Consider the following 24,781-nt stretch of genomic DNA (forward strand, 5'->3'; position numbering starts at 1 on the left):
CAAATCAACAGAAATCTCATAAATCAAATTTCGCAAACATACAAGTATTAGGCACCATTTTAAAGATAAAATTCACAAAAGTCACAAAAGCACAAATACAGATAAAATTAATCACTAACCTTTGATGATCTTCATCGGATGACACTCATAGGACTTTGTGTTACACAATACATGTATGTTTTGTTCGGTAAAGTTCATATTTATATCCCAAAAATCTTATTTAACACTGGCGTGTTAGATTCAGTAAATCCAAAACATGCAGTGATATTGCAGAGGCACATGAATTCACAGAAATACTCTTAATAAATGTTGATGAAAATACAGCTATTATACATGAAACTTTAGATACACTTCTCCTTAATGCAACTGCTGTGTCAGATTTTTAAAAAACTGAGAACGGCGCTCAGAGCCCAAACCAGCCAGAGAAATATCTGCCTTGTTGGGTATTCAACATTATTCATAAAAAGCATTATAAATATGCACTTACCTTTGATGATCTTCATCAGAATGCACTCCCAGAAATCGCAGTTCCACAATAAATGCTTGTTTTGTTCGATAATGTCCATAATTTATGTCAAATAGCTTCTTTTGTTAGGGCGTTTGGTAAACAATCCAAAAGCGCGATCATGTCCATTCGGACAAAACGTTCAAAAAGTTATATTATAGGTCGAAGAAACTTGTCAAACTAAGTGTAGAATCAATCTTTAGGATGTTTTTGTCATAAAAGTTCAATAATGTTCCAACCGGAGAATTCCATTCTGTTCCAGTCTGTAGAATTGCAACCTCTCAAGTGAAAGCGCATGACTGAGATGACTGAGGCCCCCCTTCACATGAGCAACCTGAAACCCCGTTCTAAAGACGGCTGACATCTAGTGGAAGTCTTAGGAAGTGAAAAAATAACCCATATCCCACTGTGTACTCGATAGGGGTGAGTTCAAAAACTACAAACCTCAGATTTCTCACTTCCTGTTTGGATTTTTTCTCAGGTTTTGGCCTGCCATATGAGTTATATTATACTCACAGACATCATTCAAACAGTTTTAGAAACTCCAGAGTGTTTTCTATCCAATACTAATAATAATATGCATATATTACCAACTGGGACTGAGTACGAGGCAGTTCACTCTGGGCACGCTATTCATCCAAAAGTGAAAATGCTGCCAGCCATACCAAACAAGTTAATGTGGTGGTTCCCACTTTCAGTTTCGCGCAAATGCTACCATCTATCCATGGTTTCTGGATAGGGTAATAGGTCAGGTTGTAATAGTCATAATGGGTACTACATCTCCTACACACTTCCTTCTGAACTCAGTCACCGTATCTGTGTATGCATCTAGATTTTTTTCTACCCAGAACATAGAGTCCTCATGATTAAAATAAACCTGATGCATGGATTCCGATTGGTCAGACCAGTGTTGAATAGGATGAAACACGGGCACTTCCTGTTTGAGTTTCTGCCTATAGGACGGGAGGAGCAAGATGGTATCGTGGTCAGATTAGCCGAAAGTAGAGCGGGGGAGGGCCTTGTAAACATCCCGGAAGTTTGAATAGCAATGGTTGAGAGTCTTAGTAGCGCGAGTAGGACAGTCAATTTCGTCAGCCTTGTCCTCAGGTTTGCTTTATTAAAATCCTCAGCAACAGTAAATGCAGCCTCAGGATATGTGGTTTCCAGTTTGCATAAAGTACAGTGTTGTTCTTTGAGGGCTGTCAAGGTTTCTGCTTGAGGTGAGATGTAAACGGCCGTGGCGATGACGGAGGTGAATTCTCTTGGTAGATAGTATGGTCTGCATTTAATTGTGAGGTTGTCACGTTCTGACCTGTATTTCCTTTGTTTTGTCGTTATTTAGTATGGTCAGGGCATGAGTTGGGGTGGGCGGGCAGTCTGTTTGTTTTTCTATGATTTTGGGATTTCTATGTTTCGGCCTAGTATGGTTCTCAATCAGAGGCAAGTGTTGTTAGTTCATCATACTGAGGTAGCCTGGGTTTCACTGTTTGTTTGTGGGTGTTTGTTTCCGTGTCTGTGTTTTTCATCACACGGTACTGTTTCGGTTTTCGTTCGTTTCACGTTTATTGTTTTTGTATTCATAATGTTCAGTTTATGTGTTTTAAATAAACAACCATGGACACTTAACACACTGCGCATTGGTCCTTCGATCCTTCTCGCTTCTCCTCCTCAGACGAAGAGGTGGAGGAAAACCCGTACAGAGGTCTTCTAGGTTGGGTGAAGAAAATTATTTGAGTTCCTGTATGTTCCTATAATTGCACCATGAGTCATGAATCATGAAACACACCCCGCCGCCCTTCTGCTTCCCAGACAGATATTTATTCCTGTCGGCGCGATGTACTGAGAATCCTGCTGGCTTTACTGACTCCGACAGAGTATCCCGAGAGAGCCATGATTCCATTAAACAAAGTGTGTTTCAGGTCCCGATGTCTCTCTAGGAAGGAATCCTTGCTCTAAGGTCTTCAACTTTATTAACCAAAGACTGAACATGTGTGAGTAATATACTTGGAAGCAGTGGGTGGTGTGCGCACCCCCTAAGTCGAACCAGCAGGCCGCCTCGAGTGCCTCTCCTCCGCCGGCGATGTTTTTTGTTGGCCTCTGGGGTAAGTTCTATTGCTCTGGGGAGAGTGTACAAAGGATCTGCTCCAGGGAATTCGTATTCCTGGTCGTAATGCTGGTACTTCTGGTGAGTTACCGCCACTAGTATCCAATAGTTCTTCTTGGCTGTATGTAATGACACAAAACTTTTCCTGAGCTAATAATGTTAAAAATTGTACATAAAAAAACGAAATGCTGCAATGCTGCCATCTTCATCTGCGTCATGTTATCAGTGTCCGTGTGTGTGTGTTGGGACGTCAGTGTAAGTATGCGTGAGTGTGTAGGTAGTGTCCAGTGTGTGTGCATAGAGTCAGTGCAAGAGAGTTGGTTGGTTCAATGCAGTAAGCCATTTGATTAGCTATTTAGCATACTTATGGCTTGGGAGTAGAAGCTGTTCAGGGTCCTGTTGGTTCCAGACTTGGTGTACTGGTACCACTTGCCTTGCGGTAGCAGAGAGAATAGTCTATGACTTGGGTGGCTGGAGTCTTTTACATTTTTTGGGGCCTTCCTCTGACACTGCTGGATGACCACCCTCTGTAGCGCCTTACGGTCTGGTGCCTTGCAGTAAGCAATGATGCAGCCAGTCAAGATGCTCTCTGTAGCGGTACCCCCTGTATATAGCCTCACTACTGTTATTTTACTGCTGATCTTGAATGATTTGTTATTAAAAAAATTTACTTAACACTTATTTTTCTTAACTGTGTTGTTGGTTAAGTGCTTGTAAGTAAATATTTCACTGTAAGGTAAAGCCTGTTGTAGTCGGCCCACGTGACAAATGTAATTTTTATTTGATTTATAACTTTATTAGGATCTGAGGGCCCATGCAAAAAATATAAAACCTCCAGTGGGGGTAGAGGCGCTGACGTGCCCTCTTCACAACTGTGTGGGTGTGTGTGGACCATGTTACTTCCTTAGTGATGTGAACACAAAGGAACTTAAAGATCTCGACCTGCTCCACTACAGCCTCATCAATGTGGATAGGGGCGTGTTCGCCCCTCCATTTCCTGTAGTTCACGATCAGCTTCATTGTCTTGCTGATGTTGAGGGAGATGTTGTTGTCCTGGCACCACACTGCCAGTCTCAGACCTCCACCCTATAGGCTGCCTCATCATCGTTGATCAGTCCTACCACCGTTGTGTCGGCAGAAAACTTGATGATGGTGTTGGAGTCGTGCACGGTTACGCAGTCATGGGTTAACAGCTGTTTCCAAAAACCATTGTTATTAATGTTGCACTTGAAAATGCTCGGAATCTAATGTCTGCCTCAGACCTCTGGTATAACAACTAAGTCAGTCGTTAGATGATTTATACACAGAAGATCTCCGCTAATATGAGTCACATGGTTTATCTATTCTCTGTGACAACCGATAACTTCAGAAGAAAGTTGACTATAAACACAAAGTTGCCAATGTCTTTGCAATTGATACAATCATGTGACTTATAAAAATATGCTTCAAATGATAACTGAGATGACTGCATTAAAATATAAACAGTAGGCTGTAGGCCTATTTTAATTATAAATACATTTCATGTTCAAATGAGTTATATTTTGCTACTTGTAGGCTACTGTCCGTAATCTGTCTCAATTAATTTCATGATGTGTAGTCTATCTAAGAGCTGATCCGTCTTCAGTATTATGAATTAATTATATTGTTAAGATAAGATTTGAGTGGAGAAGGCTGTTCCGAGGGCAGCGCTTCATTTATATCAACCAGCGTGTTTCAGGGGAAGGGGGTGTATCTGAGCACCATCAGTTAGGACTTGACATTGGTCAATCAAATCTCCCCATTCTTGCTAAATTTTGCATGCCTTCTCAAACAGCTACAACTGTCTATACATTCGCACATCAAGTCCTTTCTTTAGTTGGGCTCGGGGATGGAACAACAGTTGAACATCTGAGCTTGTGGTTGTTTGTGGGGGTAGGGTTGGGTACGTACGTACGTACGTACAGTTGAAGTCGGAGATTTACATACACTTAGCTTCGAGTCATTAAAACTTGTTTTTCAACCACTCCACAAATTTCTTGTTAACAAACTATAGTTTTGGCAGTTGGTTAAGACATCTACTTTGTGTTTACAGACAGAATATTCCTGTCACGTTCTGACCTTTATTTCCTTTGTTTTGTCATTATTTATTATGGTCAGGGCGTGAGTTGGGGTGGGCAGTCTATGTTTGTTTTTCTATGTTTGGGTATTTCTATGTTTCGGCCTAGTATGGTTCTCAATCAGAGGCAGGTGTCATTAGTTGTCTCTGATTGAGAATCATACTAAGGTAGCCTGGGTTTCACTGTGTGTTTGTGGGTGATTGTTCCTGTCTCTGTGTTTGCACCAGATAGGGTTGTTTTGAGTTTTCACGTTTCTTGTTTTGTTAGTTTATTCATGTATAGTGTCTTTATATATTAAACATGAATAACCACCACGCTGCGTTTTGGTCCGCCTCTCCTTCACCTCAAGAAAACAGTTACAATTCCACTTATAATTCACTTGAAGTCCTCATGATTGTTTTCTGATGCAGCTTGAATCATTTAGTCACTTGTCGTAGACTTGTAAAAAAAAAATATTATATAAAATATTTGATCAAACTCCATTATATACATACTAGCTAGCTCAATTTTCCTAGCTTGACTTGTAGTGGTCCTTGCAAGCCCTGTTATGGCCGAATCAAATAAATTGTACTGTACTGAACAACACTGCTTCATGTAAAAAGAGTGCTTTTTACAGAAAAAAACGAAAACTTCTCAAGCACGCTTCTCATCAATTAATCTTCATGAATCATCAGAATCAGCCATTTTAATTATTTAATTATCTTGGATAGACAGTGCATGGTAAAATTGCTCCCATGAACCTGTAGAAACAAGTACAAAAATGCAACTTTGGTGCATAATTATGTCTGAAACACCTCTCATCACTCATAATTATGTAGGGAGACTGGAAAAGCAGTATCTCAGTGCTGGGTTTTCCTTTGTTTCTGCCATGACAGGATGCAGAGGAGAGCGGCCTTCTGGATGATCAGGAGAGCAGTGGTCAATGTCGTCAAGACAGCACTGGACCGTGTGGTCAAGATGGCGATGTGGTGGTGGTGGACAATGCAGGGCAGGACGCAGCAGACAGGGTTTACTTGGACCTCATTCCTGTACGATCGTTCCTGCACACGTCCTGTGGCATAGGGTCCCCAAACAAAGAACCCCCCCGCTCTTCACCCGCCCCCACTGAGGAGCAGCAGGACCTCCCTAGCCAGGTATGGAACCAAATCGTTCAGGATCTAAACCCAAGGCTAATACTGTATCCATTGTAATCATGTAAGAATGCCTGGGGCGGCAGGGAAGCCTAGTGGTTAGAGCGTTGGACTAGTAACCGGAAGGTTGCAAGTTCAAACCCCCGAGCTGACAAGGTACAAATCTGTCGTTCTGCCCCTGAACAGGCAGGTAACCCACTGTTCCCAGGCCGTCATTGAAAATAAGAATGTGTTCTTAACTGACTTGCCTGGTTAAATAAATAAAAAATATATATCTTAAGTAAATTCAGTGAGCATCAATTCATTATCTGTATTGAATTAAGCTTAACCCTGATTTTAATACAAAGGTTTGAACAATCAATACCATTGTTTTGTATCTTGTGCTATAAATAATATTGGTATGGATGTTAGAATAAAACGAGAAATGTTTGTACGTGTAGATAACATAATTCATTAAATGTAATGCATGTCTACATTCCTAGGTTGATTCTAGCATCATATCCGAATCAGAGCTTCCACCATCCCACAATGGAGTGGAACCCACTGCTAACACCAACAGACCTGAGCAGGAGCGCCCCCTGTCTCCCAGCCCTCTACAGCCCTATACCCAGGCTCAAAAGGCCTCTCTCCTCAGCCAAGACATCCAGAAAAGGGCCAGTCCAGGCATACAGCACCCCCAGGCCCCCAGTACAACCACCCTTAACACACAGCCCCCCAAAACCCCTCAGAGTCCTGCAGCTACCACTCTTGCATTCAGCCTTCCCCCTCACAGTCCCCAACCTCTCAGAGGCCGGAGTGCCAGCAGTGGAGACCAAAGGACCAAAGTCTTATCCACAGGTGAGAAATGAACCACAGACACAGAGGATATTGGAGAGCAATGTAATTGAACAGTCACTCTAATCAAGTAGAAACTTTTTACACAGAGTGAATGGAAACCGGCACACTATAAATATATCTACTTGTTTTTCCTATCCAAGATGGCGTAGCAGTTGGACGTGTGTTTGTCTTGTACCGTGTAAATAGTGTGTAAATAGTCTGTTTCTTCATTTTTTTCATGTATATTTTAATCTCACTTTCCATCTACGAACTAAATATACCTTCCTGCAACCCGCCTCACCCAATGTGGTACAGACCTGCTATATTTATACTTTAGAACTGGAACCTCCATCAGCAGCTAGCCAGCTAACTAGCTATTAGTCATTGTTAGCCACTGCTAGCGGTATTCACCTTTAGCTCGGACACCAGCCAGCTTTAGCTCGGTCAATACCTGCCAGTCTGCACAGAGCGATATCAACCCAGAGCATATCAGACTACTTTTCTCTACCACATCACTGGATTCCTGCTGCAAGCTCTGGACCATTACACCGTATCATCGCAGCTAGCTAGCTGCAACCGAGTGGATATTGTTGGCTAACGCCTCTGTCCCGACGCAAGCACCAGTTAGCCTTGAGCTTGCCTCGAGCTAGGCCCATCTCCCGGTTAGCCGGCAAAGTATACCAGCTAATTCTTGGGCTACAATACCTATTTTGTCAATTGGCCCGGACCCTTTATTGTCGACACGGATCCCCGCCGATCCAGCTGATGTCTGCTGGACTGTTCACTAACACGGTATCTCATTTTGTTTATCTGTTTGCCCCAGCCTCGAACTCAGGTTCTGTGTGAACCTAACTGACCCTCTCTGCCCATTCATCTCCATTTACCCGTTGTTGTCTTAGCTCTCCCGATCAACACCTGAGATTGCTTTATGCCTCTCTCTAATGTCAATATGCCTTGTCTACTGCTTTTCGGTTAGTTCTTATTGTTTTATTTCACTGTAGAGCCCCCAGTCCCGCTCAACATGCCTTAGATAGCTATTTTGTCCCACCCCCAGACATGCAGAGACCTCACATGGCTTAACTGGTGCCTCCAGAGATGCAACCTCTCTCATCGTCACTCAATGCCTAGGTTTACCTCCACTATACTCACATCCTACCATACACTTGTCTGTACATTATGCCCTGAATCTATTCTACCTCGCCCAGAAAATTGCTCATTTTATTCTAGACAACCAGTTCTTGTAGCCTTTAGCCGTACCCTTATCCTACTCCTCCTCTGTTCCTCTGGTGATGTAGAGGTTAACCCAGGCCATGTAGCCCCCAGTACTACACCTATTCCCCAGGCGCTCTCATTTATTGACATCTGTAACCGTAAAAGCCTTGGTTTCATTCTTTTAACATCAGAAGCCTCCTCCATAAGTTTGTTTTATTCACTGCTTTAGCACACTCTGCAAACCCTGATGTGCTAGCCGTGTCTGAATCCTGACTTAGGAAAGCCACCAAAAATTTTGAAATTTCCATCCCCAACGGTGGAGTTGAAATCTACTGCAAAAAGCGTGCAGAGTTTTATCATACTATCCAGGTCTGTGCCCAAACAGTTGACCTCATCCTGTCTGGAGAGGATGCTTGGTTATTCTTTAAAAGTGCTTTCCTCACCATCTTAAATGAGCATGCCTCATGAGCATCAAAAAATGTAGAACTAAGAACTGTTGTAGCCCTTGATTCACTCCAGACTTGACTGCCCTCGACCAGCACAAAAACATCCAGTGGCGTATTGCATTAGCATCGAATAGCCCCCGCGATATGTTACTTTTCAGGGAAGTCAGGAACCAATATACACAGTCAGTCAGTAAAGCAAAGGCTAGCTTTTTCAAACAGAAATTTGCAACCTGTAGCACTAATTCCCAAAAGTTTTGGGACACTGTAAAGTCCATGGAGAATAAGAGCACCTCCTCCCAGCTGCCCGCTGCACTGAGGCTAGGAAACACCATCACCACCAGTAAATCTACGATAATCGAGAATTTCAATTAGCATTTATCTACGACTGGCCAAGCTACCCCTACCCCGGCTAACAGCTCTGCACCTCCCGCAGCAACTTTCCATGGGTGCACCTCAGCCACGCTGAAGTCCTAAATGATATCATAACCGCCATCGATAAAAGACAATAGTTAGTGTGCAGCCGTCTTCATCGATGTGGCCAAAGATTTAGACTCTGTCAATCACCGCATTCTTATCGGCAGACTCAATAGCCTTGGCTTCTCAAATTACTGCCTCACCTGGTTCACCAACTACTTCTCAGATAGAGTTCAGTGTGTCATATCGGAGGTTCTGTTGTCCGGACCTCTGGTAGTCTCTATGGGGGTACCACAGGGTTCAATTCTCGGGCCGACTCTTTTTTCTCTGTATATTTCAATGATGTCTCTCTTGCTGCTGGTGATTCTCTGATCCACCTCTACACAGACGACACCATTCTGTATACATCTGGCCCTTCTTTGGACACTGTGTTAACTAACCTCCAAACGAGTTTCAATGCCATACAACACTCCTTCCGTGGCCTCCAACTGCTCTTAAATTCTTGTTAAACTAAATGCATGCTCTTCAACCGATTGCTGCCCGCACCCACACGCCCGACGAGCATCAGTACTCTGGACTGTTCTGACTTAGAATATGTGGATAACTACAAATACCTAGGTGTGTGGTTAGACTGTAAACTCTCATTCCAGACTCACATTAAGCATCTCCAATCCAAAATTAAATCTAGAATCGGCTTCCTATTTCGCAACAAAGCCTCCTTCTCTCATGCTGCCAAACATACCCTCGTAAAACTGACTATCCTACCGATCTATTCTTGACTTCGGCGATGGCATTTACAAAATAGCCTCCAACACTCTACTCAGAAAATTGGATGTAGTCTATCACAGTGCCATCCGTTTTGTCACCAAAGCCCCATATACTACCCACCACTACGACCTGTATGCTCTCGTTGGCTGGCCCTCGCTACATATTAGTCTCCAAACCCACTGGCTCCAGGTCATCTATAAGTCTCTGCTAGGTAAAGCTCCACCTTATCTCAGCTCACTGTTCACCATAGCAACAGCCACCCATAGCACACGCTCCAGACGGTATATTTCACTGGTCATCTCCAAAGCCAACACCTCCTTTGGCCGCCTTTCCTTCCAGTTCTCTGCTGCCAATGACTGGAACAAACTGCAAAAAAACACCGAAGCTGGCGACTTATATCTCCCTCACTAACTTTAAGCATCAGCTGTCAAAGAAGCTTACCGATCACTGCACCTGTAAACAGCCCATCTGTAAATAGCCCACCCAACTACCTCATCCCCATATTGTTATTTATTTAAAATATTTTTTATCTTTTTCACCCCAGTGTCTCTACGTGCACATCATCATATACACATCTATCACTCCAGTGGTAATGCTAAATTGTAATTATGTTGCCACTATGACCTATTTTTGCCTTACCTCCCCGATCTTACTACATTTACACACACTGTACAGTCCTGGCCAAAGGTTTTGAGAATGACACAAATATTACTTTTCACAGAGTTTGCTGCTGCAGCATCTTTAGATATTTTTTTGTCAGATGTTACTCTGGAATACTGAAGTATAATTACAAGCATTTCATAAGTGTCAAAGGCTTTTATTTACAATTACATGAAGTTGATGCAAAGAGTCAATATTTGCACTGTTGACCCTTCTTTTTCAAGACCTCTGCAATCCACCCTGGCCTACTGTCAATTGTCTTCTGGGCCACATCCTGACTGATGGCAGCCCATTCTTGCTCTCGGAGGATGTGTTGGTACCATTCTTTTTCATGGCTATGTTCTTAGGCAGAATTGTGAGTGAGCCCACTTCCTTGCCTAAGAAGCAACCCCACACATGAATGGTCTCAGGATGCTTTACTGTTGGCATGACACAGGACTGATGGTAGCGCTCACCTTGTCTTCTCCAGACAAGCTTTTTTTCCCAGATGCCCCAAACAATCGGAAAGGGGATTCATCAGAGAAAATGACTTTACCCAAGTTCTCAGCAGTCCAATCCCTGTACCCTTTGCAGAATATCAGTCTGACCCTGATGTTTTTCCTGGAAAGAAGTGGCTTCTTTGCTGCCCTTCTTAACACCAGGCCATCCTCCAAAAGTCTCCGCCTCACTGTGTGTGCAGATGCACCCACACCTTTCTGCTGCAATTCCTGAGCAAGCTCTGTACTGGTGGCACTTGCTGGACTTTCTTGGGTGCCCTGAACCCTTCTTCACAACAATTGAACCGCACTCCTTGAAGTTCTTGATGATCTGATAAATGGTTGATTTAGGTGCAATATCCTTGCCTGTGAAGCCCTGTTTGTGCAAAACAATGATGATTGCACATGTTTCCTTGCAGGTAACCATGATTGACAGAGGAAGAACAATGATTCCAAGCACCACCCTCCTTTTGAAGCTCCCAGTGTGTTATTCGAACTCAATCAGCATGACAGAGCCTTGTCCTGACATGTCAGCTGGTCCTTTTGTGGCATGGCTGAAATGCAGTGGAAATGTTTTTGGGGGATTCAGTTAATTTGCATGGCAAAGAGGGACTTTGCAATTAATTGCAATTTATCTGGTCACTCTTCATAACATTCTGGAGTATATGCAAATTGCCATCATACAAACTGAGGCAGCAGACTTTGTGAAAAGTAATAGTTGTTTCATTCTCAAAACTTTTTGAGAATTTTTCAATTGTGCTTTTGACTACGTTTGTTAATCCCATGTGTAACTCTGTGTTGTTTGTGTCGCACTGCTTTGCTTTTTCTTGGCCTGGTCGCAGTTGTAAATGAGAATTTGTTCTTGTTACAACACAGAGGCGGATGCAAGATGCAAGCAACGATGGTTTTAATGAATGTAGTTCACAGCAGCAACATGACAAACAGACTGTACTCAGAAGGAATCCGACCCAGGAACTCGGGCGCATCTTCCGATCATAACGTGCTGAGAAAACCAGGGGAGTGTGTCCGGATGAGTAGGAAGGAGCACAGCAGAGAATCCACACAAGAGAAGAGCACGGACACACGACACAACCTCAGAGAAGAAACAACGATCTGACAACAAGAAACACTGGTAACAGAACATATAAAGGGAAGATAAGTGGTTCCAGCTGGCGCAGACAATCAGGCCGAGATTGGGAAACCACGCCCACACAAACACTGGAGAGAGAGAGAGAGAGAGACGGAGGCAGTGGATTCATGAACCGTGACAATACCCCCTAGGAACGCCTCTTGGCGTTCCCAGGCGAATTTACCTGTCGATTGAAATCATCGATAAGGGAGTGATCCAGAATGTCCCTAGCAGGTACCCAACTTCTCTCCTCCGGGCCGTAACCCTCCCAGTCCACCAGGTACTGGAATCCGCGTCCCCTCCTTCTAGAGTCCAAAATACGATTGACAGAAAAGGTGGTTTCCCCATCAACAAGTCGTGGCGGCGGGGGAACCGGGACCGGCGGGTTAATGCGTGCCTGAAACACAGGTTTTATTTTAGACACATGAAAGGTAGGATGAATTCTCCTATACGCCGGAGGAAGCTTGAGCCGGACCGCCACCGGACTAATGATCCTGGTGACTCTGAACGGGCCGATAAATTTTGGGGCAAGCTTGTTCGAAACGGATCGGAGTGGAATGTTCTTAGTAGAAAGCCACACTCTTTGGCCAACGACGTATACCGGAGGCTTCGACCGGTGGCGATCGGCCTTAGCCTTGGTGCGCGCCCCACCCGGAGAAGAGTCTCACGGGCTCTGCTCCATGCGTGACGGCACCTCTGGATGAAAGCGTGAGCGGAGGGAACAGTGACCTCGGACTCCGTACTGGGAAAGATAGGTGGCTGGTAACCTAAACTACACTCAAACGGAGAGAGACCCGTGGCTGCCACTGGCAACGAATTGTGAGCGTACTCAACCATAGAGAGTTGTTGACTCCAGGAAGAGGGATTCTTAGAAACCAAACATCGCAACACTCTCTCCAAATCTTGGTTGGCCCTTTCCGTTTGACCGTTGCTCTGGGGATGAAACCCTGAAGACAGGCTGACACTCGCTCCCAGTAACCTACAAAACTCTTGCCAAAACTTGGACACAAATTGGGGCCCCGGTCAGAAACTACGTCCATCGGCAGGCCATGTAAGCGAAAGACGTGATCCACGACAGTTACCGCTGTCTCCTTGGCAGATGGTAATTTAGGCAAGGGAATAAAATGAGCCGCCTTCGAGAACCGGTCCACCACGGTCAAAACAACCGTCTTGCCCTGGGAGGGCGGGAGGCCGGTAACAAAATCTAGCGCGATGTGGGACCAGGGTCTCGAAGGGACCGACAGCGGTTGGAGTAACCCATCTGGGGGTCGATTAGAAGTCTTCCCAGTGGCACAAACCGAGCAGGCCAAGACAAAACTGTGAATGTCACGAGCCATCAGTGGCCACCAAAAGCGTTGCTTAACCAAAAAGCTAGTGCGGCTGACTCCTGGATGACACGCTACGTTGGAGCAGTGCCCCCACCGAATAACATCGGACCGACACCCCTCCGGCACAAACAACCGATTAGGCGGGCAACCGGGCGGAAGCGTGACCCCCTCTAAGGCCGTTTTGACCCTCGATTCAACCTCCCATGTGAGTGTGGAGACCACTAGGGTCCCGGGTAGGATGCACTCGGGAGTGGATGGGCGTTCGGAATGGTCAAAAATGCGAGAAAGGGAATCGGGTTTGACATTCTTGGAACCCGGGCGTACGAGAGAGAGAAGTCAAAACGTCCGAAAAGAGTGCCCACCGCGCCTGCCTGGAGTTGAGTCGCTTGGCGGTTCTGATATACTCCAAATTCTTGTGATCGGTCCAAACTATAAAAGGTACCCCCGAACCCTCTAACCAATGGCGCCACTCCTCCAGTGCTAACTTCACTGCCAACAACTCTCTGTTGCCAATGTCGTAGTTGCGTTCCGCAGGTGATAACCGATGGGAAAGGAACGCGCAAGGGTGCATATTGTCGTCAGAAGAGGAACGTTGGGAAAGTACCGCACCTACCCCCACCTCTGAAGCGTCCACCTCCACCACGAACTGACGCGAGGGATCGGGAGCTATGAGGATAGGAGCCGAAACAAAGCGGCTCTTGAGTTTGGCGAATGCAGCCTCGGCTGTATCGGACCACCTGAACGTCACTCTGGGAGAGGTTAAGGCGGTAAGAGGAGCGACTATCTGGCTAAAGTTGCGAACGAAACGCCGGTAGAAATTGGCGAATCCCAGAAACCTCTGTAGGGCCTTACGGGAATCTGGGCTTGGCCAATCCACCACAGCCTTAACCTTGTCGGGATCCATGCGAATACCTTCAGTCGAGACGATGTAACCTAGGAATGGAACGGATTGTGCATGAAAAATGCATTTCTCCGCCTTGACAAAAAGTCCATTCTCCAACAACCTCTGAAGCACTCGTCTGACGTGTTGAGCGTGTTCCTGGAGAGAAGAAGAAAAAATCAGTATGTCATCCAGGTAAACATATATGAACTGATCAATCATATCTCTCAGCACGTCATTGACGAGTGCCTGGAAAACCGCTGGGGAGTTGGATAGCCCAAAAGGCATGACCAAATATTCGAAGTGCCCTCTGGGGGTGTTAAACGCGGTCTTCCATTCGTCCCCCTCCCTTATGCGAACCAAATGATATGCATTACGTAAATCCAACTTAGTGAACACGGATGCTCCCTGTAACCTTTCAAAGGCGGAGGACATCAACGGTAAGGGATAGGTATTCTTCACTGTGATGTTATTCAACCCACGGTAATCAATGCAAGGACGCAGAGATCCGTCCTTCTTCCCCACAAAGAAGAACCCCGCCCCGCTGGAGAAGAGGAAGGACGAATGAATTTAGATGCCAGAGAACCAGAGATGTATCTCTCCATAGCCTCCCTCTCAGGAACAGAAAGTGAATATAACTTGCCTTTAGGCGGAGACTCACCTGGCAATAATTCTATTGCACAGTCATAGGGACGATGCGGAGGAAGGGAAGCAGCACGGGACTTACTGAACACCTCCTTCAGGTCGAGGTATTCAACGGGCACGTTAGACAAATCCACTGCCTCCTCTAGAAACACAGAATCAGACACAGACGAACAAGCAGACACTAAACAGGACTCAAGACACTTGTTACTCCACATAGATATAGAGTTATGACCCCAGTCAACTCTGGGGTTGTGTTGGGTGAGCCAAGGGTGGCCGAGAACTAATGGTGCAAGGGGTGAGTCCATGAGTAGGAATGATAGTGTCTCAGTGTGATTGCCAGAAGTGATGAGTGTGATAGGTTCAGTGGTGTGAGAAATGTTGGGGAGTTCTTGACCATTGAGAGCGTTGACGGATATCTTGTGCGTGAGTGAGGTGATAGGGATCTGGAGTTTGTGAGCGAGCTTGAAGTCCATGAAGTTACCCTCTGCTCCTGAGTCCAGTAAGGCTTGGGTGTCGTGCGTGTGGGTGGTCCATCTTAGTCTTACCGGGAGGAGAGTAGATGATGAGGTCTTCTCTGTGGTGACACCACCCGATAGTAGCCTCATGTTTACTACCGGGCCTGATCTTTTACCGGGCAGGAGTGGATAAAGTGGCCCGCTCTACCACAGTAGAGACAGAGTCCTTGGGATCTCCGCCTCTCCCTCTCTTCCCGGGAGAGGCGAGCTCTCCCCAGCTGCATGGGTTCGTGAGCGGAAGCTGAACTGGCCGTGTTCCCGACGCTGGCATGCCAGCCCTCCGTGTCGTTATACGGTCTGTTAGGGCATGCTCGGCGGCCAATACGACTCAGACGAGCGTCGACCCTCAGGGCTAGTTCCACTAGTCCATTTAAACTCCTGGGAAGGTCCAGAACATAAATCTCCTTCTGGATCCGGTCCTCCAGCCCATGCAGGAACATGTCCCACTGCGCCTCCTCGTTCCACTGACACTCAGCAGCCAGAGTGCGGAATTGGATGGAGTATTCCGATACTGAATGGTCTCCTTGGCGAAGGTCAGCGAGTAGTCTGGCCGTCTCCCTACCCGCCACGGCCCGATCGAAGACCCTTCTCATCTCCTCGGAGAGTGTCTGGAAAGAGGTGCAGCATGGGTCCTGGTTCGCCCACACCGCCGTTCCCCAGAGAGACGCTTTGCCTGATAGCAGTGTGAGTACGAATGCTACCTTAGACTGTTCACGGTTGAAGGTCCGTGGCTGCAACGAGAAATGCATGGAACATCTCGTAAGAAAGGCTCTGCAATAGTCAGGATCACCTGAATAACCCTCTGGTGTCGGTAGCCGTGGCTCTAGCTGGGAATCCGGCTCTGGCGGGGCGGGTTGAACTGCCGGTGTAGGTGTCGCAGCGGAACCCCTCAGATGTTGCAATTGTTGGGTCAGCTGGGATACCTGCGTCGAAAGGGCTTGTACTGCCCGACCTGTGCTGGAGATGTTCTCCTCTTGTTGATCCATTCTCGTGATACTGCGGGAAAGGAATTCGGTCAGACTCGTTGAACTCGCTGCATCCATGGTCTGGTCAGATCGTTCTGTTACAACACAGAGGCGGATGCAAGATGCAAGCAACGATGGTTTTAATGAATGTAGTTCACAGCAGCAACATGACAAACAGACTGTACTCAGAAGGAATCCGACCCAGGAACTCGGGCGCATCTTCCGATCATAACGTGCTGAGAAAACCAGGGGAGTGTGTCCGGATGAGTAGGAAGGAGCACAGCAGAGAATCCACACAAGAGAAGAGCACGGACACACGACACAACCTCAGAGAAGAAACAACGATCTGACAACAAGAAACACTGGTAACAGAACATATAAAGGGAAGATAAGTGGTTCCAGCTGGCGCAGACAATCAGGCCGAGATTGGGAAACCACGCCCACACAAACACTGGAGAGAGAGAGAGAGAGAGAGAGACGGAGGCAGTGGATTCATGAACCGTGACAGTTCTCAACTGGCCTACCTGATGAAATAAAGGAGAAATGAAAAATAAATACAAAATCCCAAGGTTGATCCCATTACGATCAAAGTGAATTCATGTTTATTTTGTTAGTATAGGCTAGGATAGTCTATACACACAGTTAAAAAAGTGTGTGCAAACTGACAGGCAATAAACTTGAGACAGACTTTTTTTATCATACACTATTCATCCCATCTGGAATGTTTTACCTGAACTATGCACCTATGGATCTATCTATCAGTGTGCAAAAGTCAATATCATTTGTCAAATGTTGGTGAAAGCAATATGGATATTCTGAGGTCAATTGGTTATTCAGGCATATCTTTTTTTTATTCCCTCCACCACCCCCCCTCTTTGGAGGACAAATATCTTAGTTTTTCTTTACAGCTTTTTTGCTACATATACATACACATTTTGCGTACACAATTTACATACACTGCATGCACAATTATTAGGCAAGTGAGTATTCTGATCTTATCATTATTTCTATGGACATTTTCTAACTCCAAAACATATAAACTTGAATGCTCATCAGATGTAATCATTTTCAGATGATATGTATATCAGGTGTGCATAATTATTAGGCAGCTTCATTACCTCAGGTAAAATGGGCCAAAAAAGAGATTTAACTGACACTGAAAAGTCAAAAATTGTAAAATGCCTTTCACATGGATGCAACATCCTTGAAATAGTTAAGCTATTGAGGCGTGACCACCGGCCAATCAAACGTTTTGTTGTCAATAGTCAACTGGGGTGCAAAAAACCCATGGAGAAGAAAAGACGCAAATGAACTGCAAAAGGCTTGAGAGGAATTAAACGTCAAGCTACCAGGAATCCATTATCCTCCAGTGCCACCATATTCCAGAACTGCAACCTGCCTGGAGTGTCCAGAAGTACAAGGTGTTAAGTGCTGAAGCGTCAAGATTGGGCAAAGAAATACCTGAAGACAGATTTTTTTAACGGTTTTATGGACAGATGAAATGAGTGACTCTTGATGGACCAGATAGATGGGCCCATGGCTGGATCAGTAATGGACACAGGGCACTTCAAATCAGGCGCCAGCAAGGCGGAGGATGGGTACTGGTATGGGCTGCTATCATTAAGGATGGACCTTTTCGGGGTGAAGATGGACTGAAACTTAACTCTCAAACCTACTGCCAGTTTCTGGAAGATGCTTCCAGTGGTATCTTACGAGCAGTATCTTACAAGCAATGGTACAGGAAGAAGTCCTCAGCATTCAAGAAGGCCATGATCTTTATGCAGGACAATGCTCCATCACATTCATCCAAGTACTCCCCTGCTTGGCTAGCCAGCAAGGGCCTCAAAGATACCCGAATAATGACCTTTCCCCCTTCCTCACCTGACTTAAATCCTATTGAGAACTTGTGGGCCCTTCTCAGATGTGAGATTTACATTGAGGGAAGACAATACACCTCTTTGAACAGCATTTGGGAGGCTGTGGTTGCTGCTTCAGTGAAAGTTCATCGTGAACAGATCAAGAAACTGACAGACTCCCTAGACCGAAGGATCATGGCAGTTATTGAAAAGAAGGGTGGCTATATTGGTCACTGAAGTGAGTTGGGATAAATTATTTTTGTCGTTTAGTTGCCTAATAATTGTGCACACGTATATATTTCCCTGAGAAAGACAAAACATTTCCTTTGTTAAATATTCAGGTTAGAGGTTCAACAGCATTTGGATTGACTGAGAGCATTGTTTGTTCAACAATAAAATTAATCCTGAGGAATACAATTTGCCTATTAAGCCTATTAATTGTGCATGCAGTGTACATGTAAAATGTTTCCTTTTCTTCCTCTTGGTTCCTAGCCACCCCTGGGGCCATCGAGGTGAAACTGGGGAAGAACAGAACGGAGGCGGACATGCGGCTCTTCACGGAAGAGCGTGACCGGCTGGAGAGAGAGAAGGAAGAGATACGGAGCAGCCTAGTCAACCTGAAGAAGGAGAGGAGGGAGACCAAGGAGGAACTCAGCACCTGCCAAGGTACACCATCAACCCCTTGTGCTGGAGCACAACACATAGTTAGCCTTTACACAAGGTCCCTTTCTCAATTCATCTTTCCTCCATTGCTTGCCTCCTTTCTCCGCACCTCCCACTGTGCACACATTGGTTTTAATCAACGTTTTTTCAACCTAATTTGTTAACATATCAACGTGGAAAATACATTGGATTTGAAAAAAGTAATCGACCAGTATTGTTTTCATCTAATTTCAACCAGCATTGTAAACATTGAAATTAGGGTAAAACTTCAACTTAATTACATTGACTAAATGTGATTAACAGGTTGTTGCATCAATCTAATTTCAACATAATCATCAAAACTATGTATACGTGGAATTTGCGTTAAATTCAATGGTACGTTTGAATCAACGTCATGCCATCAACCTAAATATAGAAGGGTATATTGAAATAAAATGTGACACCACAGTCCAACAAATGAACAGTGACTCTTACTGGTATATGAGGAGTAATGCACTTCAGTGGGAACAGTCTACCATCCAGATGCCTACTTCTATGTATCCTGCTTAGCATTGGAAACAATCTGAGTTTGATTGTGCTGAACCATCATATTTAGACATTGAGCAGCTTCCATACTCATTTGCGTAGACTACCTAATAACATAGAATAGTTTAAAGTAACTAACTTTTGTTACACAAGCTTTATGTGAAAGAACATTTGGAGTGAGGTTGGGTTTATGGAGGCGACATTGGCATCTGATTTGCCCAAAGGACACCATTTCAACTTGAAGCTAGGCATACTGTCAATCGTTCATGGTTGATTGGATCATTAGAAGTTTAAAAGTAGTTACCATTAGCCCTATAAATAGCTAAATTCATAATACACAGAAAATAAATATAAACGCAACATGTAAAGTGTTGATGCCATGTTTCATGAGCTGAAATAAAAGATCCCAGACATTTTCCATACACACAAAAAGCATATTTCTCTCAAATGTTGTGCACAAATTTGTTTATGCCCCTAGGTGAGCATTCCTCCTTTGCCAAGATAATCCATTCACCTGACAGGTGTGGCATATCAAGAAACTGATTACCGTAATTGCTGGACTATTAACCTGTTGCGTCGCGCAATCCCGGATCCGGGATTCTATTTATAGCCTCAAGCTCATTAGCATAACGCAACGTTAACTATTCATGAAAATCGCAAATGAAATGAAATAAATATATTTGCTCTCAAGCTTAGACTTTTGTTAACAACACTGTCATCTCAGATTTTCAAAATATGCTTTTCAACCATAGCTAAACAAGCATTTGTGTAAGAGTATTGATTGCTAACATAGCTATAAGCCTAGAATTCAGCCAGCAACATTTTCACAAAAACAAGAAAATCATTCAAATAAAATAATTTACCTTTGAAGAACTTCAGATGTTTTCAATGAGGAGACTCTCAGTTAGATAGCAAATGTTCAGTTTTTCAAAAAAATATTATTTGTGTAGGACAAATCGCTCCGTTTTGTTCACGTTTGGCTATGAAAAAAAAACTGTATCCAGTTATAGCCTCAAGCTCATTAGCATAACGTAACGTTAACGATTTCTGAAAATCGCAAATAAAATGAAAATAATGCGCCTGCTCTCAAGCTTAGCCTTTTCTTAACAACACTGTCATCTCAGATTTTCAAAATATGCTTTTGAACCATAGCAAATCACTAATTTGTGTAAGAGTATGCTAAGCTAGTTTAGCATTTTGAGTAGCATTTAGCACGCAACATTTTCACAAAAAAACAGATAACCAAATAAATAAAATAATTTACCTTTGAAGAGCTTCGGATGTTTTCAATGAGGAGACTCAGTTACATAGCAAATGTTCAGTTTTTCCTGAAAGAATCTTTTTGTAGGAGAAATCGCTCCGTTTTGTACATCACATTTGGCTACCGAAACAAAACGAAAATTCAGTCACCAACAACGTCAAACTTTTTCCGAATTAACTCCATAATATCGACCGAAACATGGCAAACATTGTTTGGAATCATTCCTCAAGGTGTTTTTTCACATATCTCTTCATTGATATATCGTTCGTGGAAGCCTGCTTTCTTCTCTGAATTCCATGGAAAAATACTTGCAGCTGAGGTTTGCGCACCAATTTCGGCGCAGGACACCGGGCGAACACCTGGTAAATGTGGTCTCTTATGGTCAATCTTCCAATGATATCCCTACAAATACGTCACAATGCTGCAGACACCTTGGGGAAACGACAGAAAGGGCAGGCTCATTCCTCTCGCATTCACAGCCATATAAGGAGACAATGGAAAACGGAGCCTCAAAAATCCTGCTGATTTCCTGGATGCCGTTTCATCTTGGTTTTGCCTGTAGCTCCCGTTCTAGGGCACGCACAGAGAATATCTTTGCAGTTCTGGAAACGTCAGCGTGTTTTCTTTCCAAAGCTATCAATTATATGCATAGTCGAGCATCTTTTTGTGACAAAATATTGCGCTTAAAACGGGCACGTCTTTTTATCCAAAAATTATATAGCGCCCCTAGAGTTTCAAGAGGTTAAGTGCACCTGAATATAAACCGCACCCACTGAATTATTTAAAAAATATGTATTTTGTACAAAAATAAGCCGCACATGTCTATAAGCCGCAGGTGCCTACCGGTGGTACATTGAAACAAATTAACTATACACAGCCTTTAAACGAAACACGGGTTGTAACAAAAATAAATAGGCTTTAACGAAACACGGCTTGTAACAAAAATTAAACAGTAGCCTACCGAGAAAGTCAATGGTCACTATCTTCCTCCTCCTGTGCACTGAAACCACTGAAGTCATCTCCTTTGGTGTCGGAGTTGAATAGCCTCAGAATTGCTTCATCCGATGTTGGATTGCTGCCCTCTTCAACACGCAGCAGTCCAGCCTTTCGAAACCCGTTGATGATAGTGGATTTGTTGACAATGCTCCACGCTGTCAGCAGCTCTATTTCCTTTTCCAACAGCCAGATCGATCGCCTTCAACTTGAAAGCTGCATCATATGCATTTCTCCGTGTCTTTGCCATGATGGGGGTGACAAAATGACTACCGTAATCAGAATGATGGGAAGTTTTAGCGCGCTCGATTTACGTCACATTATGTGACGGTGCTCAGCTTTTTGGCGGCATGAATCTTGTGAAAGCGGAAAAAATCCATAAATTAGCCGCGTCATTGTATAAACCGTGAGGTTCAATGCTTGGAAAATAAGTAGCGGCTTATAGTCCGGAAATTATGGTAAACAGCATGATCATTACACAGGTGCCACAGATGTCTACATTTTTGAGGGAACGTGCAATAGGCATGCTGACTACAGGAATGTCCACCTGCTGCCAGAGAATTGTTGCCAGAGAATTGAATGTTCTTTTCTCTACCATAAGCTGCCTCCAATATAATTTTTTGAGAATTTGGCTGTATGTCCAACAGCAGACCACGTGTAACTACGTCAGCACAGGACCTCCACATCCGGCTTCTTCACCTGCGGAATCATCTGAGACATGCCACCTGGAAAGCTAATGAAAGTGAGGAGTATTTCTGTCTGTAATAAATTATTTTTGTGGGGTAAAACTCATTCTGTTTGGTTGAGCCTGGCTTCCCAGTGGGTGGGCCTGGCTCCCAAATGTATGTGGACACCGGTTCGTCGAACATCTCATTCCAAAATCATGGGCATGGACTTCACTTTGTGCATGGGGGATTTGTCATGCTGAAACAGGAAAAGGCCTTCCCCAGACTGTTGCCACAAAGTTGGAAGCACAGAATTGTCTAGAATGTCATTGTATGCTGTGGCGTTAATATTTCCCTTCACTAGAACTAAGGAGCCTGAACCATGAAAAACAGCCGAGACCATTATTCCTCCTCCACGAAACTTTACCATTTTGCCTATGCTTTTGGGCAGGTAGCGTTCTCCTGATATACGTCAAACCCAGATTCATCCGTCGGACTGCCAGATGGTGAAAACTTGTTTCCACTGCTCCAGAGTCCAATGTCGGCGAGTTTTACACCACTCCAGCCAACATTTAAATCAAATCAAATTGTATTGGTCACATAGCAGATGTGGGGCTGCAGGGTAGCCTAGTGGTTAGAGCGTTGGACAAGTAACCGAGAGGTTGCACGTTCAAATCCCCGAGCTGACAAGGTACAAATCTGTTGTTCTGCCCCTGAGCAGGCAGTTAACCCACTGTTCCTAGGCCATCATTGAAAATAAGAATTTGTTCTTAACTGACTTAACTGACTTAGGGTTATTTTAGATGACACCTAGCTATATAGTTAGCTAGCTAAGTATAGCAAGTGAAACAGATTATTTCGCTATGTTTTTGGGGAAGAACATTGTTTGCATCCATGAGGTAGCTAGCTTTCTTTAATGACCAGCACTATAGGTGCTCTAGGCAACTTTACCAGCGTCATAGCGTACGTATCGATAAATCGCTGTTACATGAAATTCATATCAGTGCATCACAAGACTGTAAATATACTATTCAAGCAGAAGATACATCTCCTTCAAATGTTGATATTTTGTTGAGTTCACAATTCAATGTCCAGTTTGTCTACAAATTCATAATTGATATGTTGGATACACATCTCCATCTCAACCGAAAATCAAAGCTAAAGAATACCACTAAATCAAATCAAACTTTAAATGCACTTCAAATAAGGTTTGATTTGATTGAGTTATATTATTAATGTTAGCTCTCTGTGTTCATGCAAGGGCCAGCGTTGCTGCCCTGTTCTGAGCCAATTGAAATTTTCCCTCTAAGTCCCTCTTTGTGGCATCTGACCACATGACTGAACAGTAGTCCAGGTGAGACAACTATGACCTGGTTTATCTCAAAGCCAGTGCCGTGTCGTTAGTAAATATTGAAAAAAGTAAGGGGCCTAGATAGCTGCCCAGAGGAATTCCGGATTCTACCTGGATTATGTTGGAGAGGCTTCCATTAAATAACCTCTGTTTTCTGTTATACAGGTAACTCTTTATCCACAAAATAGCAGGGGGTGTAAAGCTATAACACATATGGTTTGGGTGGTGGACATTGTTGATACACACAGGAAACTGTTGTGTGTGAAAAATCCAGCAGCATTGCAGGTCTTGACACAAACCGTTCCGCCTGGCACCTTACTACCATACCCGTTCAAAGGCACTAACATTTTTTGACTTGACCATTCACCCTGTGAATGGCACACACACAATCCATTTCTCAATTGTCTCAAAGTTTAAAAATCCTTCTTTAAAATCCTTCATCTACACGGATTGAAGTGGATTTAACAATTGATATCAATAAGGGATCATAGTTTTCAACTGAATTCACCTGGTCAGTCTGTCATGGAAAGTTCTTAATGTTTTGTATACTCAGTTGAATATAGGATGAAAAATATTTTTTATGTTTCTATGTGTAATTTTCAATACAATTTCAATGTATACATAATTATTATGTTGAAATTAGATTGACTTAACTTGACTAACAAGTTGTTAAATCAATGGATTTAAGTTGAAGTTTTAGCCTAATTTCAATGTTTACAATGCTGGCTGAAATGAAAACAGTACTGATGGAAGACTTTAAAAAAAAAATTGAATGTATTTTCCACGTTGATTCCAAAAACTGTTGACAATTTATGTTGAAACAACGTTGAATTAACCAGTGTGTTCCCAGTGGGCTCCTCAAAACGCATTGGAGAGGAAGGCCTGAGGGCAGGGACCTTGGACATCTGCAAAGCTGATGTTTTGGCAGTGTCGGAGGTGTAACTGCAGTATGAGCTGACATATCAGTGAGCGGCTGCTATCGAGTGTCACAAACCACTCCCTTTCTTATTATCCCTATTGCGTTATAAGTTAAAAACGGCGGTATACAGTGTAGACTGTGTCGCTGATCGAATGACTCGAATGTAATAAATAATAAGACACTCATCTAAAGTGAATCAGTGCCACTCCCCCATATTCCTCCTCCTTAAGTTTACGAAGCACTGTTCTCATCCTCTTGTGGGCATGATTGATGCATTCTAGTTTCCCTAACTCAATGCCTGGGAAGCAATCTAATTTGACAACTGCCTTGTATGCAGTACTGTCACCGTCTGACAGCATCATATTATGCTCTTCTAATTAGCTTTGTAGCACTCTCCATTGACTATAGTCCTCTCTGTATCTCTGCAACTAAAGTGGGGGGGAAATACTTACTATGATG

The 24,781-nt window shown here is 43.9% G+C and overlaps 1 protein-coding gene across 3 annotated transcripts in view; it reads left to right on the forward strand.

The window, feature by feature from the left end:
- The window catches only part of afap1l2 (actin filament associated protein 1-like 2), a 140,888-nt gene that overhangs the window by 106,016 nt on the left and 10,091 nt on the right, over positions 1–24,781 (forward strand). For all 3 annotated transcript variants that reach the window (XR_010455486.1, XM_064964699.1, XM_064964700.1), the window contains 3 exons: positions 5,581–5,838; positions 6,318–6,672; positions 18,438–18,611. Coding sequence is in view for 2 of the 3 variants with exons in the window: in XM_064964699.1 (XP_064820771.1) it covers positions 5,581–5,838; positions 6,318–6,672; positions 18,438–18,611 (787 nt within the window). In the remaining variant the exon portion in view is untranslated. The remainder of the gene's footprint in view (positions 1–5,580; positions 5,839–6,317; positions 6,673–18,437; positions 18,612–24,781) is intronic.

This window comes from Oncorhynchus masou, unplaced genomic scaffold (assembly GCF_036934945.1).
Source record: "Oncorhynchus masou masou isolate Uvic2021 unplaced genomic scaffold, UVic_Omas_1.1 unplaced_scaffold_24___fragment_4___debris, whole genome shotgun sequence".
Classification (NCBI taxonomy): domain Eukaryota; kingdom Metazoa; phylum Chordata; class Actinopteri; order Salmoniformes; family Salmonidae; genus Oncorhynchus; species Oncorhynchus masou.